At 40.9% G+C, this 16,656-nt stretch overlaps 1 protein-coding gene across 1 annotated transcript in view; it reads left to right on the forward strand.

Annotated features, from left to right (window-relative positions):
* SCARA5 (scavenger receptor class A member 5) overlaps positions 1 to 3,080 on the forward strand; it is a 96,688-nt gene extending 93,608 nt beyond the window's left edge. The window contains exon 9 of the mRNA XM_053460614.1: positions 2,930 to 3,080. Within this exon, the coding sequence (XP_053316589.1) occupies positions 2,930 to 3,066 (137 nt within the window). The 3' untranslated portion in view covers positions 3,067 to 3,080. The remainder of the gene's footprint in view (positions 1 to 2,929) is intronic.
* Positions 3,081 to 16,656: the final 13,576 nt, after the last annotated feature.

Below are 16,656 nucleotides of genomic sequence, written 5' to 3' on the forward strand. Positions count from 1 at the left end.
TTAGGGAGTGCGGCCTCCAAAGAATTAACATTTGGGGATCTGGTGTCCATCATGGGCCTAGTTTGGACGCATTCTTGGCAGCTTATTCAACTTTTTTCCGACGCACTGAACCGCGGGCCATTTTTGTGTTTTATCTCAACGATTATATATGCCATGGGTCGCTAGGCGCCAACAAAGACATTTTCTGACCAATTCCTTTGTCACTTGGGTTCCATGCTCAAAACTTTTGAGAACCAATTAAACCGATGCCAAACTTTTTATAAATGGGTCACCATCTGGATGCATCATAGTCTGAAACCATTTAGAACTCGCTAACAAAATGCTGGCAAAAACATTGAATTTATTACGTGTGGCTACATTTGCTAATCTTAAACCAACCTACGAATAAGTATTTTTTTAATGCAAGTTCAGGAAAAGTGTTAGAGCACTCGTGCTCAGATAGACTGCTTTAGTGTAACAACGTCCCATATAAACATTAAAATCTGTGTTTATATTTTCTTTACTTCTTTTCTTGGCCCGAAAGAGGTGGCGAAAAGCGAGTCAGAGCCAGCATAGGAATGGGACAGCGCCAGCGCAAGCCATGTGAGTTTGGGCACCCACCAAAGTTTATCGAAAGCCCAAACATTCTCCATCATCAGCTACATAGGAACCCAGATAGCAATCAATCAAGCTGTAGAATCCAGTATTTCAAGGACTGATCGATGCGTGGATCAAATGCCAAATGCGTAACAGAACATTCAACTACATTAAACAAAACAAAAAACATTTCTGTCCTTGGAAAAGGGCTGGCATCTAAGGGAACGTCCACATATTCCCATCAGATAAAAAGTGAAACATTGGCAATATACCATTGTGAGTTTTGAACCAAAGATAAACTATGACTATCCCTCCCGCCGACAAAAGCCCTATTATTATTATTATTATTATTATGTGTTTCTTTTGTTTTAAAATGATTTTGCCGTGAAGAACCCATAAAATGGAAAGCACATGTAATCACAGCACAATCGGTACACATTCAATTACGTGTTTTAAACAACGGAAAAGAAACACATCAAATACGTGCGTCAATCCAAAATTACACCTATTATATCCAAAAATATGATGCGGGGGGGTGAGTAGGCCCTGGTGCATGAATTATTTGGAATACAGAGCGATACAAAGTAGTGTTGTGTGGGTGAAGAATGGGCCTTTTACGTCTTATTGATACATGCTGCCTTAGGATCTGATCTGGAGATTACCATTTGGGTTACCACAACATCAGCATGCCACTTAAGTACTTCACAACGACACTGCTTTATGGCAGGGTTTTAGTCATTCAAGTCCCCACAGACCAGAGACTTTGGGCAGGTGAACTAGGATAATGTTTTAACTCTTGGGTTCTACCTCGCCAACCACGTATCACATACGTGGTTGGTAGGTAAATGGTTAATGCCTTTGAGCTCTGGGGTCCTGTGTCTACGGCATGAAGGATAGTCCTGTAGAAGTCCGTGAACCAGCTCAGTAGAGAATGGAAAAAACCATTCCGTGTTCCTCCGGACCTTGTCCCCGGGATAAGGTAGTTAGAAGCCAGTGGGGTCATGTCTGAACTAACCGTTCTTAAAGGAGGACTTCATTAGCATTGCCATAAAGAATCACCTTAGTGTGGTGCTTGAGTTTGGAATGTAGCCAAAATATCACGATGGCGGCCACCAGATCTACGGCTAAAAAGTTTATTGGAACAATGTGGAAAAAAAAACTCTGTATCTCTTCAGTGCTGCGCCACGTTACCGTATACAACATTGTGTTTAATTCTTGGAGCAGAGCCTCTGAGACTTCAGAAACACAAATTAATGTAGACTATCTGAGCGCGGCGTATCGTTTAAAAGCCTTGCCCTGTGGAGAGTCCCCGAGTAACGAGAAAAAGATGTAGTCAGGACCTCTGAGGTCCCCAAAGCTTATATCACTCTGTGTATTTTTGACTAATGGGACACACAACTTCCAACAGAATTTCTAAAAATTGATTGCAACCCCCCCATCTTCTGGCTGTTACCTGTGTGTCTGTCAGGTGACTGACCCATTTAACTCTTTGCCTTCCTGGTTTGGTATGTTAAATATTGCATATAACTCATGGGGTTAAACTGAATTATCCTGGGTCATGTTGGCATAAATTGTTATATCGCCGTCAGACCTCCTCTCCCACAACGTACACTGAACATGCCGAAAGCGAATAAATCGTGGAAGTGACGCGCGGACACCGATGTTCAGGCGAAGATCTGCATTTTTATGAAATTTATTGCGTTCTGCACATATTTCAAACCTCGTGAGAATATTTCAGAATTTGCACTCTCATCCATAAATAATGTTTTATTAAAAAAAATGATATTTCCAGAGAAGTTTGTGATACCTTTTAGAGCACAAGAATTCATCTGAACAAGAGACATTTGAGGTCATGAAACATTATGTAACTCTACATCGTTTTCTTTTTTTTTTAACTATCTTCTATGTGGTGAAATTAGCAAATCGAGTATTTTTTGGGTGTAAATCTTTTAGCACATTTTTTTAAAAATAAACCTTGATATTGATGTATATTATTAAAAAAGCGTGTAATATTTATTTCAGACAATCATTGTGCAGCTCATTGTTTTAATGAGAAACATTTTTGGAGGTTTTAAAAAAAAAGCAAAGTCTGCTCCGAGGTTGCCTGAAGTTGCCCTAAAGTGAGATCCTGGGGGGCAGGGGGGGCTAAGTAAATGCAGTGGTATTTATTGGGTTAATAGCACTTGCATTGCATATTCTAAGGAATTCTTCATTGATCTTACAGCTCCCGGGCTGTTCAAGTGCGATCAGATTATCTCCCCAACTAGACAATGCCGGAAAATTAAGACTTGGCAAGTATACACATACACTGTTCGGGTTAGGATTGCTAACGGGTGCTCTTCTCTTTTCACAGGTGTGGGGAGGATCTGGATGGATGATGTTGCTTGCAAAGGGACAGAGGACTCCATCATGAAGTGTTACTTTGGAGGTTTTGGAAAGACTAACTGTGGACATGCTGAGGACGCCGGGGTGACGTGTATAAAAGAATGAGCCGGGGACAAAAAGGAGACGGGGACGCGGTTTTTGGAGCTACTAAAATGATCCATTCCTGAGCCGACTTCAAGATCAAAGATGGTGGAATCTCCCAACTGCTCATGGGTGTTAGCATGAGTGAACGGGTTTTGCGTACGAGTACCGGAGAGACTTTTCTCGTAGAGCAGATCGGCGGATGTTTCCACGAGCACTTCCGTTTTTTAAGTCATATACATTCAGTTATTGCAGGGGCCAAAATTGACAAAAAAATAATGGCTTTTATATCGAAAAAAAAATGCATTTAATATCCAAGAGCTGTATCGTAAGTTGTCATACGTGATATAGTTGATAGCAGAGTGATAAGTAAATAAAGCACAGTTTGTTATGTCGGGGGGTTTGTGGGATCTCTTCCGTGGTCATTTCCTAAATTTGGGATGAGGTGCATCTCAAGAGGCCTTGAAAGGCAAGACGCATGAAAAAGTATTTAACCCCAGCGCTGTATACAATAATAACCCCCAGCGCTGTATACAGTAATATAACCCCAGCACTGTATACAGTAATATAACCCCCAGTGCTGTATACAGTAATATAACCCCCAGTGCTGTATACAGTTATGTTGGATGATTAAGACCGAGGATTTCTATTATTCATCAATGGCAGTATGTGTTTGTCTTGCTCAAATAGAGCTAAAGAATATACAAAAGGCTAATACAAAGCAGGCCATTTTTTCCACTTGAATAGGGAGAAATAAAATTGTTGGGGGGTGAAATATGAATGCAGAGGAATATTAATAGAGGACAGGAGTATGCCCATGGTATACACATAATCTGGACTAATACATTTATGTTGTATAGGACTGTAAAATGTAGGATAGATAGATCTGCTTTAAATAAAAAAATGTTTTTTTTATTCTAAATATTATAACTTTTGTAAATCTTCATCGTGCCTTTTATAGCAAACCCAAAGAATTTCTGTTATGTTGATTACAAAAATATCCTTTTAATTTTTGTTTTCAATTTTACAATTGCTTGTTGGTACGAAGAACATCTCATTAAAAATAATAAGACAATAAATTGTATTTAGCTTGAAATTTTGCTTTATTAAGCTTTAATTGGTCATTTGTTTATTAATATAAATACATTTTAAACCAAACAGCCTATCGGTATTTTTCATCATGCATCCGACATCCTCTTTCTACATTCTAAATGCAGGAAAAAAAACAAAATAGTTATTAATGACTGAATGATGTAATAAACGTTAAGACGTACAAGTATTTTTATGCTGTAATGGTTAGGTTTATGTACTGCATAAATAGCATAAATAAATCAAATATTGGGCACGCTTTGGAACACAATGAAATACTGGAGGATGACTTACGTCTGGATATTACCGAATAACGAAAATATATTTAGTGTTCCATCTGCGTTACTCTCACAGTAAATACAGGGTCTCATCACAAGAGCTCACATTTTCTGCGATGGAGTAGAGAACATTTGTGGTGGAACAAGCCAAATGACAAGAGATTCACGTAAACTTGAAGAATGGCCAAGAATGTAGCAGCTGCAGTTTAACGTTGATAAATGTAAGATAACGCAGTTGGGTAATAAAAATCCAGAGGCAGAATACAGCACACTTTTCTGTCCGATATAACATAGGAGACGGATTTAGGTGAACTTATTTTTGAGGACTTAAGAGAAAGCAGGCAATTGAACAAAGCAAGCAGGGTGTTGGGTTGTATAGCGAGAGGCATTAGAAGCAGAATGGGAAAAGTGGTTCTGCAACGTTACAGATCCCTGGTCAGACCTCAGAGTCTTGGGTGCAGGTAGAGAAACCCCCATCTCCAGAAGGATATTGACTTATTCAGAGGAGGACAATTAAAATGGTAAGTGGTTTGCATTCTAAAAATGATCAGGAAAGAGCTTAATATGTCGGGCTTGGGGGAAGAGAAGAGAGAGAGGGAGAGGCATTTAAATATATTAAAGGGATTTAACAAAGTACAGGAGGGGAGTTTATTTCAAAGGAAGAGAAAAGTTACAAGCGACCAGAATCTAAAACTAGAAGCTTTTATGTAATGTAAGGACGTTTCGCTTTAGAGAGAGGGTGGTAGATAAGTGGAAGAGCCTCCCAGCAGTGGTAGAGGCTAATACAGTGAGGGAATTTATACATTCTGGATAAAGTGGAACCATGCGCAGAATGAAACTGAAGAAGAGATCCGAGGTCCTGAAATCTTATGTAACTTTACGTCTTGTTGCCCCAATGAAAGGCGTCAATTCCAACTAAAGAGTGCATGTTCACAAAGGGTCAATAGTTCTTTATCTGTTACACGACTCGCGTCTTTGCTCATATTCTTCATTGTGAGCCAAGGAAGCAGGTGCAGCGTTTCATGCTGTTTCCTGAAATATACATTTTAATGAGATCAAGAAAAACAAAAACCCCCCTTATTCAAGGGCCACGGGCACTCCGGGAAAAGCACCAAACACATGGGATGCATTTGGGCCGAAACATGAACATTTAGCTCAGCGTCTTATAAAGGTTATGAAGGCATCGCTTGGCAGCGGCCCGGCCCGTTATGTCTGGTAACATTATTCCTTCCTCTGCTAAATCATTTTAATGATTTCATTGTTGATTCCAAACAAATAATGCTTTTTTAAAAAAGTATATATATACCGGTATATTTTTACATTCTTTTAACCTGTTAAATTCAACATTTCATAATCCAGTTTTGCGTCCTCCTTGTAATTAATAAATCTGCGGAGGATATTCACAGCCGTAACACCACGTGCTGTCAGGACTCGAAAAAACATGGCCTGATTTTCTAAAACCCAGGCCTGGACTGGCCAAGGGGCACTCAAGCCAAAGCCTGGTGGGCCACTGGCCATTGGTTCCCTATTATGACCCCATTAGAAACGAGCATCTAGATTCTGTATGAAAAAGTAACATGGGGCCGCGTGTATCCAAGCGCTTACCACACGTATGTCATTTGGAAGGGCCACTATCGCTAGTGATTGTACCCCAGTTAGAGGCATTAACCTCCCACGAAGCCACCCTATTGCTTAAAATCCTCTATTTTAAATGGTAACAAAAAAATAATGGCTGAATAGCAGTAAAATGTATGAGACTTTGTGGGATTGTTAAATATCTAAACAAAACCATTTTTATCCAAAATGTAATCAAGTCTCGGTCAATTGCCTTTTCTGTTTTATTCCAATCTTTTTCCATAACTGTAATTAAATTAATCGGGAAGGATTTTAAAAAGATTTAAATTTATTCTGTTTTGGTTTATTTTTCCGCTTCATTGATAGGCTTTAAAAAAGAGAGAGAGAAAAAAATTAAAATGTGCGTTTCGATCATCCAAAAAAATACAAGGAAATACGTCCGTACTCAAAATGTTTACCAGGGCAGGGGGACAATGGACCTCGGGAGATGTCACTTCCTGTTTCACCTCGACTTCCTATTTAGCTACCTCTAAGGCTAGGCAATGGATTACCGAACAGCGATCTAGATGTGAACATATTTTGGTTTTCCATGAGCATTGCTGTACACAATGAGCAAACTATGAATAATGTTGGCTTTTTTCCTCATTTTCGCCCCTAAAAAGGCAATAGACATAAACAACGGAGGAGGTCACAGCGGTTTCTTGGGCGAGGCATAATAAACGCATCAGAAAAATAGCACATAAAACATCCTGACTCCGTTAAAGTCTGTAATTTGCATTTATCAAAACATTGCCAAATAATACATTATTCCACTGGCCAAATATTTCAATGATAAATTGTTTTCTGAAGAAATTTGTTTATTGGATCCAAAAAGTTTGGAGGTTTAGTAAAGTATTCTCATACTAAATTAGATTTTTTGAGAAATTATTTTGCGTTTTGACTTCCATCATAAGCTGACTTAAGTGACTATTCCACCCCAGGAAAATTTATGCTGGCCCTCACAGCTCAATAAAAAGAAAAACCATCACAATTAAAAATTATATGAATATATCAAATAGATTTCAACTTCTACTCGTGGCGTCCACACTTTTTTCCACATAAGGTTTGCGCTAGAACAAGATAATCTGGTATAATTGTCCTTTTTTTTGTCAGATCCTGTATATTAGGCCAAATAGCATTGTGGGGGCAAAAAGTAGCACTTGAAAGAAAAAGTTAGATATTTTACATAAAAAATATTAAAACATTCTGTAACATTCAATAATTATACCTTGTTCAATTGACTCAAAACATGGCTTTCATGATTTTTATCTTAAGGCCCTGATGACCACTTTGCTCATCTATTCCATTTTGCTCCTCCAAAAAATGCAAAAATGTTAATTAAAATTTGTTTGAAAATATTCAGTTACTTTGCCCCAAAAAGAAGACTGTGGCAAGAGGTGTTAGTGTGTGTGTTAGTGTATGAATGTGTATCTGTGTGTGCGTATATGTGAGATGGTGTGTCAAATGAATACCTGGGAACACACTGGACGAAGCACTTCTTCTCCGGGTCACTGTGCTCCGGGTTGGGGCATTTAGGGCACAGCCACTCCCCACCCTATCTGCGTTATCCTCACCCTTATTGACAGCTTTTCCCACCCCTCACGAAGACACTCCCATGGAGAGGCAGGGCTTCAGGTAGCAATCATACCTGGTAACGCCCCTCCCTCATTGGGGGAATGGCTTTACAAGAGGCAGGGCTAGCTGGCTGTGTAGGCAGGGCTAGCACTGCATGGGATGGGTCTAGTCCCACAGAGGCGTGAGTGGGAGGGAATAAGGCAGGTAGTGGGCATGGTTAACACCCCTGCCCCTCCCCAGAGAATGAAGAAAGCGTCTCGGAGACTAAAGGAAGCAGCACTTCTCTTAGAGACCCAGGTATGCTCACAATGTTAAGGACTATCCCGGCCAATTCAGGAGAGTTGGCAGCTCGGAATTTGCACACAAAAACACAACAAGCAAACCCTATCAGGCTATGAAAGGCACAGAAAGTATATTTTAACTTAAAATCCCCATGTTTTAGCCCAATTTGGAAAGACTGTGTGGTCACGTGTAGACTTGTGCTTCCACAGATCGCATGTCGTGGCAACCGTGGCAAACAAGATAATCGTTGAAGTTCTGATTGTGTGGCAACCCGTTAGCTAGAGGCCGCGCTCCTTGCCAGCTCGTTGGATGTCTGTCATTTATTTAATTTCATCTAAATGTTCCATGACGACCACAATTAAATTTTGTCGAACGCTGACATCATTCATTGTACGAACCCGAAATAACTGCCCGTGATGCTTTCCAGCTATTTTCATGTCGGATTCCTTTGGTTTAAGTGGGTCGTTCCGTGAAAGAAAAACGGTCAATTTCTTTGTTTATAAGTTATGAAGTATTATAGCAAAATGTTCTAGAACGGGTAATTTCATTTGGATTCAGGGGGTGGCCTTGTAAATAAATTACACAACCGAAAATGTTCCATGAGCCCATTAAGCAGTCAGGTGTTAATCAAGAACAAGAGGTAAAAAAAAAAAAAAAAAAGAATCCATTAAAATTGGACATTTTGCAATTTTGGACCATGTTTTTCCTATATTCACTTTCCATTATAACATTATATTTTATTAATAGAGTGCCAGCAGATTCCGTAGCGCTATTACAGTAACAATAACATAGAACTGATAAATACTACATTTATAATATATACAATACGGGATTGTTAAATATCTAAACAAGACCCATTTTACCCAAACTTTAATCAAGTCTCGGCCAGTGGCCTAATCTACTTTAATAACCATGATTAATTCAAAACGGGATCATGTGAAACTGGATTTTAGGAAGATTAAAAGCAGCCAATCAATGGGAGGAAAGAACCCCCATTGAGTCTTAATCGACCGGCGGCCATAGCGATCGCCGAGTCAGCAACGGAGCTGACCGTCGGCAGATGAATCATGTGCCGGGAGACGGGTTTGGCAAACCACATCTCCTGCACTAGAAAAAACAGGCGCCGGGGCAAATACAAATGGGGAATCCCCCTAAAGAATTTGTAAGGGGGGACACCATGTAAATTTAAAGGGACTTCCCAGCTATTATATGCATTAAAGTGCATTTGATGGGTAGCGTGTCCCTTTAAGTGTAAGGCAGTTTTAATGAGTTAATAAGCGACTATCAGGATGTTCTTCTCTTGTGACTTTATGAGATCTGTTCCCTTAACGTCTTCCTGTTCAGCTTGAGTCAGGGATTTGTGGGTGAGCGGACACCATAATGAAGTCCACATACTGCCATGAAACCGATCGCGAGCTCGCTCCTTTCATGTTTAACGAGACACACATGTGAAGCGGGTCCTCTGGTGTATCATCTGCATTAAACGTTCAACCATAAAGCACACGTCAAAGCAGACGGCGTTCGTTACACGTGTTTAAGTAATTAGAGGGCAGGACTGCCATAAACAGACACGCTTCCAAACATTAAACCAAGCTGTGGACGCCCAATTCAAGATGGCTGCTTACCTCAGCCTTAAAGGGGCGATACAATAAAAGTACGTCCGTGACAAATATGTATGAGGGACGGCCCAAAACCTGGAGTTATTAAACAGAAGGATGGACAAAAAAATCATTTCGATTATTTAAATTACGTTTAATCGCTCCAATCCGTCCTCCACACTGCAGCTGGATTAATCTTTCTCTGCCGCCGCTCCTCATCTGCCGCTCCTCTGTGCCATTCGCTCGATTCACTCCCCGTCCCCTCCAGGATCAAATCCAAACTCCTGACCCCGACCTACAGAGCCCTCAATAACCCCGCACCCCCTATATCTCCATCCTCCTATCCAAATACCCCCCGACTGCCCTCGTTATTCCTCTAACGCCCCCCGTCTCTCTTCTACCCTTATTACCTCTTCTCACTCCCGTACTCAGGTTTTGCCCCGTACTGTACCACCTTCTCTGGGATTCCCTTTCCTGCCCGTCAGACTTTCTCCCTCGTACGCAACGTTCAAAAGCCTCTGAAACCCCGCAAGAAGCGTAAACCTTTCCTCCCAGCACTCTCAGCCAGCATCCTAATCAATCAACCTGAACAATCAACAACCTCTACCGATCATCCGGACTCGACCAACTCACCCCCATCCAAACCGTCCTCTCCTACTGTCTCCCCTCCCCCTCAACCACCGACTAGATTGTAAGCTCCCGGGAGCCGGGCCCTCCGCTCCTTTTGTACCAGTTTGTTATCGCGTGTGATTATAAATCATTCCACTGATTGTAACAGCGCTACGGAACCTGCCGGCGATATATAAGGAAATGTAAGAAAGAAATGGAAAAGAAAAGTTTCTAAACAAATTTGAAAACTGGACAAATAATTGAATTTCTTCCGGTAACAAACTTCATAAAATGAATTCATACGATTTCTTTCACACAGAAATTACACCGTTTGCACACATTTTGTTTTTTTTGGAGTATTTTTCTCTTCTTTTATACGCTGTGTAACATACTGCCTATGTATTGGGGCCCCTGTGGCCCCCTGATTAGAATGTGCCACCTTGATTTTTTTCCATGTTTTTAACTATTATTGTTTCTCTAATCCAGGGCCGGCCGAAGACTTAACGCCGCCTGGGGCGAAGTTTAAAACGCCGCCCCCCCCCGCCGACGCCGGGGGGGGGCGGCATTTTAAACTTCGCCGACGCCATAATCTATGATCCCCCCGGTACTTACCTTTAAACAGTCCTGCGGCGAGTCTCCCTGCTCTGCCACGGTGCCGGCTTGTAATGCTGAGCGCCGGAAATTTACGTCACTTCCGGCGCTCTGCATTACAAGCCGGGACCGAACAGGGAGACTCGCCGCAGAGGAGAGAGAGAGAGGGGCGCCGAGCGGGTAAGCGAAAACCACTCGGTGCCCCTCTCTCTCTCCTCCGCTTCAAAAAAATAAAAATAAAAAAAAAAAAGCGCTTGGGGCAGCAAAGTGCCGCCCCTTCTAAAGTGCCGCCTGGGGCAATTGCCCCAGTCTGCCCCATTATAGGGCCGGCCCTGCTCTAATCCCAAAATAACCCAACCGTGCAGCAGATTACAGACTTTACAGTTTTACTTTGTAAAAGATATCCGTGTATTTGCGGAGTGATTTTAATTTTTTTTTATATATTTAAAACATCCTGCAAAGAAAATCAGAAGAAACAAAAAAAACGAAAGCTAAAAAAAACATTAAGTCAAGAGAAGCAGATGTTTTACACCAAAACCTGTTAACTTAAAATATCACAGGAAATTCAGGGTCAACCAAAGGGTCTTTGCTGCATAGGGGCCTACGCCCCGGCCATCCCAGCTCGTTCAGGAACATGTTTTCACATTTTTGTTTTTAATAAACCAGTTTTTCTAAAAATCCTGTTAGAAGTGGAAGGAAACAGCTACATTTCTGCTCAATTCCCCGATGCCCGCCGTCTGCAGATGATACCCGCATAGGACGTATAGTCCAAATTTGTCTTCCATCCAGGAGATCATAGAATGGTTCAGTCTCAATCACCCACATGACACTCTGACTAATGAAACTCTATGGAGGAACGGACTTCATTAGCATCGCCATAAAGCATCAGCTCAGTGTGGTGTTTGAGCCGGAAAAGTCACCCAAAATATCACATGACTGACAGCAACGGCGGCTCCAGGTCTGCAGATAAAGGGAGTTTATTGGAACAAAATTACATAAAACTAGGTTTTTGTCACTGACCGACATTACTGTATACAGTGCTGGGGGGTATATTATTGTATACAGCGCTGGGGGTTATATTACTGTATACAGTGCTGGGGGTTATATTACTGTATACAGCGCTGGGAGTTATATTACTCTATACAGTGCTGGGGGTTATATTACTGTATACAGCGCTGGGGGGTTATATTACTGTATACAGCACTGGGGGGTATATTACTGTATACAGCGCTGGGGGGGTTATATTACTGTATACAGCACCGGGGGGTTATATTACCGTATACAGCGCTGGGGGGGTTATATTACGGTATACAGCGCTGGGGGTTATATTACTGTATACAGCGCTGGGGGTTATATTACTGTATACAGCTCTGGGGTTATATTACCGTATACAGCGCTGGGGGGGTTATATTACTGTATACAGCGCTGGGGTTTAACTGTATACAGCTCTGGGGGTTATATTACTGTATACAGCGCTGGGGGGGTTATATTACTGTATACAGCACCGGGGGGTTATATTACCGTATACAGCGCTGGGGGGGTTATATTACTGTATACAGCGCTGGGGGTTATATTACTGTATACAGCTCTGGGGGTATGTTACTGTATACAGCGCTGGGGGGGTTATATTACTGTATACAGCACCGGGGGGTTATATTACCGTATACAGCGCTGGGGGGGTATATTACTGTATATAGCGCTGGGGGTTATATTACTGTATACAGCGCTGGGGGTTATATTACTGTATACAGTGCTGGGGGGGTTATATTACTGTATACAGCGCTGGGGAAAGGTTATTACTGTATACAGCGCTGGGGAAAGGTTATTACTGTATACAGCGCTGGGGGTAATATTACTGTATACAGCGCTGGGGGGGTTATTACTGTATACAGCGCTGGGGGTAATGCTCTATAAATATAATGTACTGTAACACAATGTTCCGTGACTCTAGAAGTGCTCCAAGCGGTGTTTGTCAGAAGTTTAATGTCGTACAGGATGGGGCTATAATATAAATATACAGATTTGGAGGGCGTGCGCGGACATCAGGGGGTCATCACCGCGCACGGACGTTTCTCTGTGATTGTGCCATAATCATTGCATCTTAATTACTCCAGATAGTTAATTTCCTCGGGTTTCATGTTTTCTTTCTGATGTTAACGTCGAGTGAAGAGCGTGGAAGGAGGGCGCAGGCTCGTGACTGCCCAAGCACTGATGCAATTGTCAAGAAAGGAAATCATCGCAAGAACTGGGATTACCTTTCCTTTAATCCAAGAATAACATTTGGAACGTACGCCGAGTGGAATATTATGTTGTCAAAAGCTGTTTGGGCTGATTTGTTTTTAATGACTTGGACGTTTCTTACACAGCGCTGTAATGTTCTGTTTATGATTAAAAATAGGGAAAATTTAGCAATTCTTTGCGGCCACGTCTCTATATTCGTACTATTTACATAGTGACAAGTTTTCGCCCACCATAAAAAACAAAAAAACAAGTGAAAAATGGTAGAATTCCATATTCTAATTATAGCCGGAGAATGTGGGTATGATGACCATGGCCGTTTAATGGGACACTCCCCATATTGGTGTATTTGGTCCCTTTTCATAGGAGTTGGGAAGTTAGGAGACGTCACATAGTCCATGATACCACGAGCTAGATGGACAGCGGGACCCCCTGCTTGAGCCCTGCAAACCCTCCTCCCTGGCCCTACAGATCCGGTTTCCCAGTTTAATTGTTTAATCCAGATTTGTACACCATTTGGTTTAGGGCAGCTCCGCCTATTGACCCCATTTGCTGGGTATCACCATTGGGTACAAGCGACATGGCTTTCTATACTCATTCTTTGCGTCTCATTAATTATTCCATAGTTATTTAAGCTCAAAGGCAAATCTACTGATTTTAGGCTTACGACCCAAAGTTACATACGCATCACCCATTGCGTGAGTTATGATCTTTTAGTTTAAATTGAGATACAAAGTTCCTGGGTTCCTCCTTTCATTTGTTTTGTCAATGTGTTGTATATCCAAGATGTTGTATAGTTATCACTATCTGTGTCTTGTAACGCTGCTCCTCTGTCTACTGTATTAGAGGGGTTTGTCTCTTCCTTTCACATTTTTCTTCTCAACATCCATTGGTGATGGAATAAAGGATGTATAGATCAAAGGAGAGGAGGGAGAGATTTGTACTCCCAGTTGTAAATGTGGCTATTGTATTTTCTTTCATTTGTGAGGACAAGACAGGAATACGCATGTCCATACCTTGACATTTTTATAACCAACGGTCCATTTCTCCCAGTAAGGCCATTTCTTTTCACAATCTTCTTAGTTTCCTTATCTGCCCCAAGGCCGATAACGAGACCAAGTCTCCTTCTACACAACATAACAACTCAACCAACATTCAATATTACAACCAATACATGATTACTCCATGATGATCTGTCTTACTATTTCAGACACGTGGCTCCCTCTGTGATGTCTAGGATGGATTGGTACCCCACAGAAGGACATTACTGGTTGCTTGGAAAGAGATAAAATAGCCAGGAAAACGGTGAACTATATTCTTCACTGAACGAAGCGACATACTTACCTTTTCTGCTGTCCTAGGTTGTCTCTTGCACAAAATGAAGAGGTGTGCTATGACTTTAAGACGTGGAGCTCAGGAATATGACATCATATCTCGGCGCTTTGTGTCTTAAAGGCGCACGGCACACACTATAGAGGCTGTGCGGAGTCGGCGCAGCCTCCATAGCGTAAATGGATCGGTTGGGGAGATTGAAGATATCCCCTGTAACCGGCCCATTGACTAGTGGGACACTTGGCCTGATCGTCCAAGACTTGACCTAGGCCAGGATATGTCACTGACTGAGGGGTCTTCTAGAACACACATCGGTTCAGCGTATATGTACATCCGGACAACTGGTCCTTTGTATGATTTATAACGTTTGTCATGGGCCCACTTGTTACCAGGCTGGTCTTCTAGACTTTTTGACATTTGGTGTTTTATGCACCCATTTTCTGCTAAAGCTTTATTTTATTTTTCAATGGTGACAAATTTGAGGGGAAAAGCTAATACTTTCTGTCATGTGTAAGTTACATCCACCTCTACTTCCTTTATCAAATAGTGTGTATCCGTCATAGGAAGAGCAAACCATCGTATGAACATTCATGTTCTTTATACCGGTCCATTGCCAGACTAACGGCCATTGTTGATGTCTGAAACCTAGCTGTTAGATTAGCTCCAAGATCGAATTTTACCATGGGGACCTGTGTGTGAAAAACGGAGGGCCAGCATGGTGCCGGACAACCTATCGCCAGCAGTCAGCCACACAACGAAATTCTGATCCTTGCTAACATGTGACAGTGCAGGTGCCCCCGACAGTAAGCTTCCCCCTCCCACCAAAAATAAATGCATAGAACATATACAATTATACTAAGTATAATTTTATTTTTTACATAAAGAAATGGGCCAAAAAGCTTCTGTGGGGTTACAACAGCAAGTTTTAGCTCTTACAGGCTGATAAAATGTATATCAAACATGCAGAACTGTGTATTTTAGAATTATGGAACATATATATATATATATTTATATTATATATATATATATATATATATATATATATATATAAACCTATATACATATTTCGTTAAGCTTCTTAATTCCAAACTACGGCCTAGCCTCCATTGGAGGACATTGTGCTCCAGTCCGAGAAAGGGTTAAACCATATGCCAGACATGTTTTAGTTTTTGCAGGTGTTTTAACACTTTCTCTCTATCCTGCAGCTGAAGAATTTTTATAGCTTGCAAGGTGTCACGATTCCTACTATCGCCCCTCGGCGTTATAGATAAAGTGATGTCTGGGGCTCAGACGAGACGGAGAAACAGGAACACCCTTAATATTAATTTAACCTTTTTCACGCGGTTCACCTTTTTCTTTCCTCTAAAACAAGAGACCGGGCTTTCACTTGTATCTGGCTGACCGAGTCCACCCATGCAAGCGAGGACTTGTGATAATTAGAATATACATAATATATATTAGCCATTAGATAATAATAATAGAACATAATGCCAATATTATAACAGTAATCATTTCTAACATAGGGTTAACCCTGACATCTGATCTCAAATGACAAACCTGTCTAAATTGCAATTTCCATTTCCTAACAGCTCAGATAAATGAAATTACTTTAAATTCTAAAAAAAAAAATCATAAAAAAAAAACATCCAATTTATATAAAATTGTGATGGTCAGTAATTTGGACCACATGCCAATTAAGGGTAACCAATGATGCGTTCTTATGTTCTCTGTACACACAGGTCCGACGCATGAAACAATGACATTTACTTAACGTTCTGCAAAACTAAATGCAGCATTATAAACATAATTCCCAGTACTGCTCGAATGGCCAAACCCTTCGCAGAAATAATTATTTATGTATAATTTTAATTAGTTCTCCATTTTTTTTAGGGAATATTTGCCATCTGACAGGCACTGATAGGTTGTTGCCATAGAAATTGATTCTTAAAAGTTCCTGTTTTTTTTTTTAAAGGGATAAAACATTCAGGAAAGACTAAAGTGACAGATCTGCTGATGTTTATTTGCTTAACATACTATTAGAGTGCAATTCATATTTTGTCTAGGCGGCTAACAGTAAAATAATACTTTTTGATGTAATCAAATTATTGGGTGCTTTGTCCAAAAATGCATGAAAATGTCATTGAATATATCAGAAATAATATAATATCTGAAAGCGTTCTCGTGTATTTTCTCACATACGTTGTAGATTTGCTTTGTAATCCCTATGGTAAAACACAGGCACTCTAGGGACACCTACTGGCTATTTTGGGAACAGCAACAAAACACAGACAGGAGAGAGTTAAAAAAAATATCAATCATAGAAACACAGAATCTGCTGTTTATTTCTGCTATAAAGACTCGAACTTTGGTCTCCTCTTAGATTCGTCTATCTCTACCACGTCCGTTCC

This window comes from Spea bombifrons, chromosome 3 (assembly GCF_027358695.1).
Source record: "Spea bombifrons isolate aSpeBom1 chromosome 3, aSpeBom1.2.pri, whole genome shotgun sequence".
NCBI classification, from domain to species: domain Eukaryota; kingdom Metazoa; phylum Chordata; class Amphibia; order Anura; family Pelobatidae; genus Spea; species Spea bombifrons.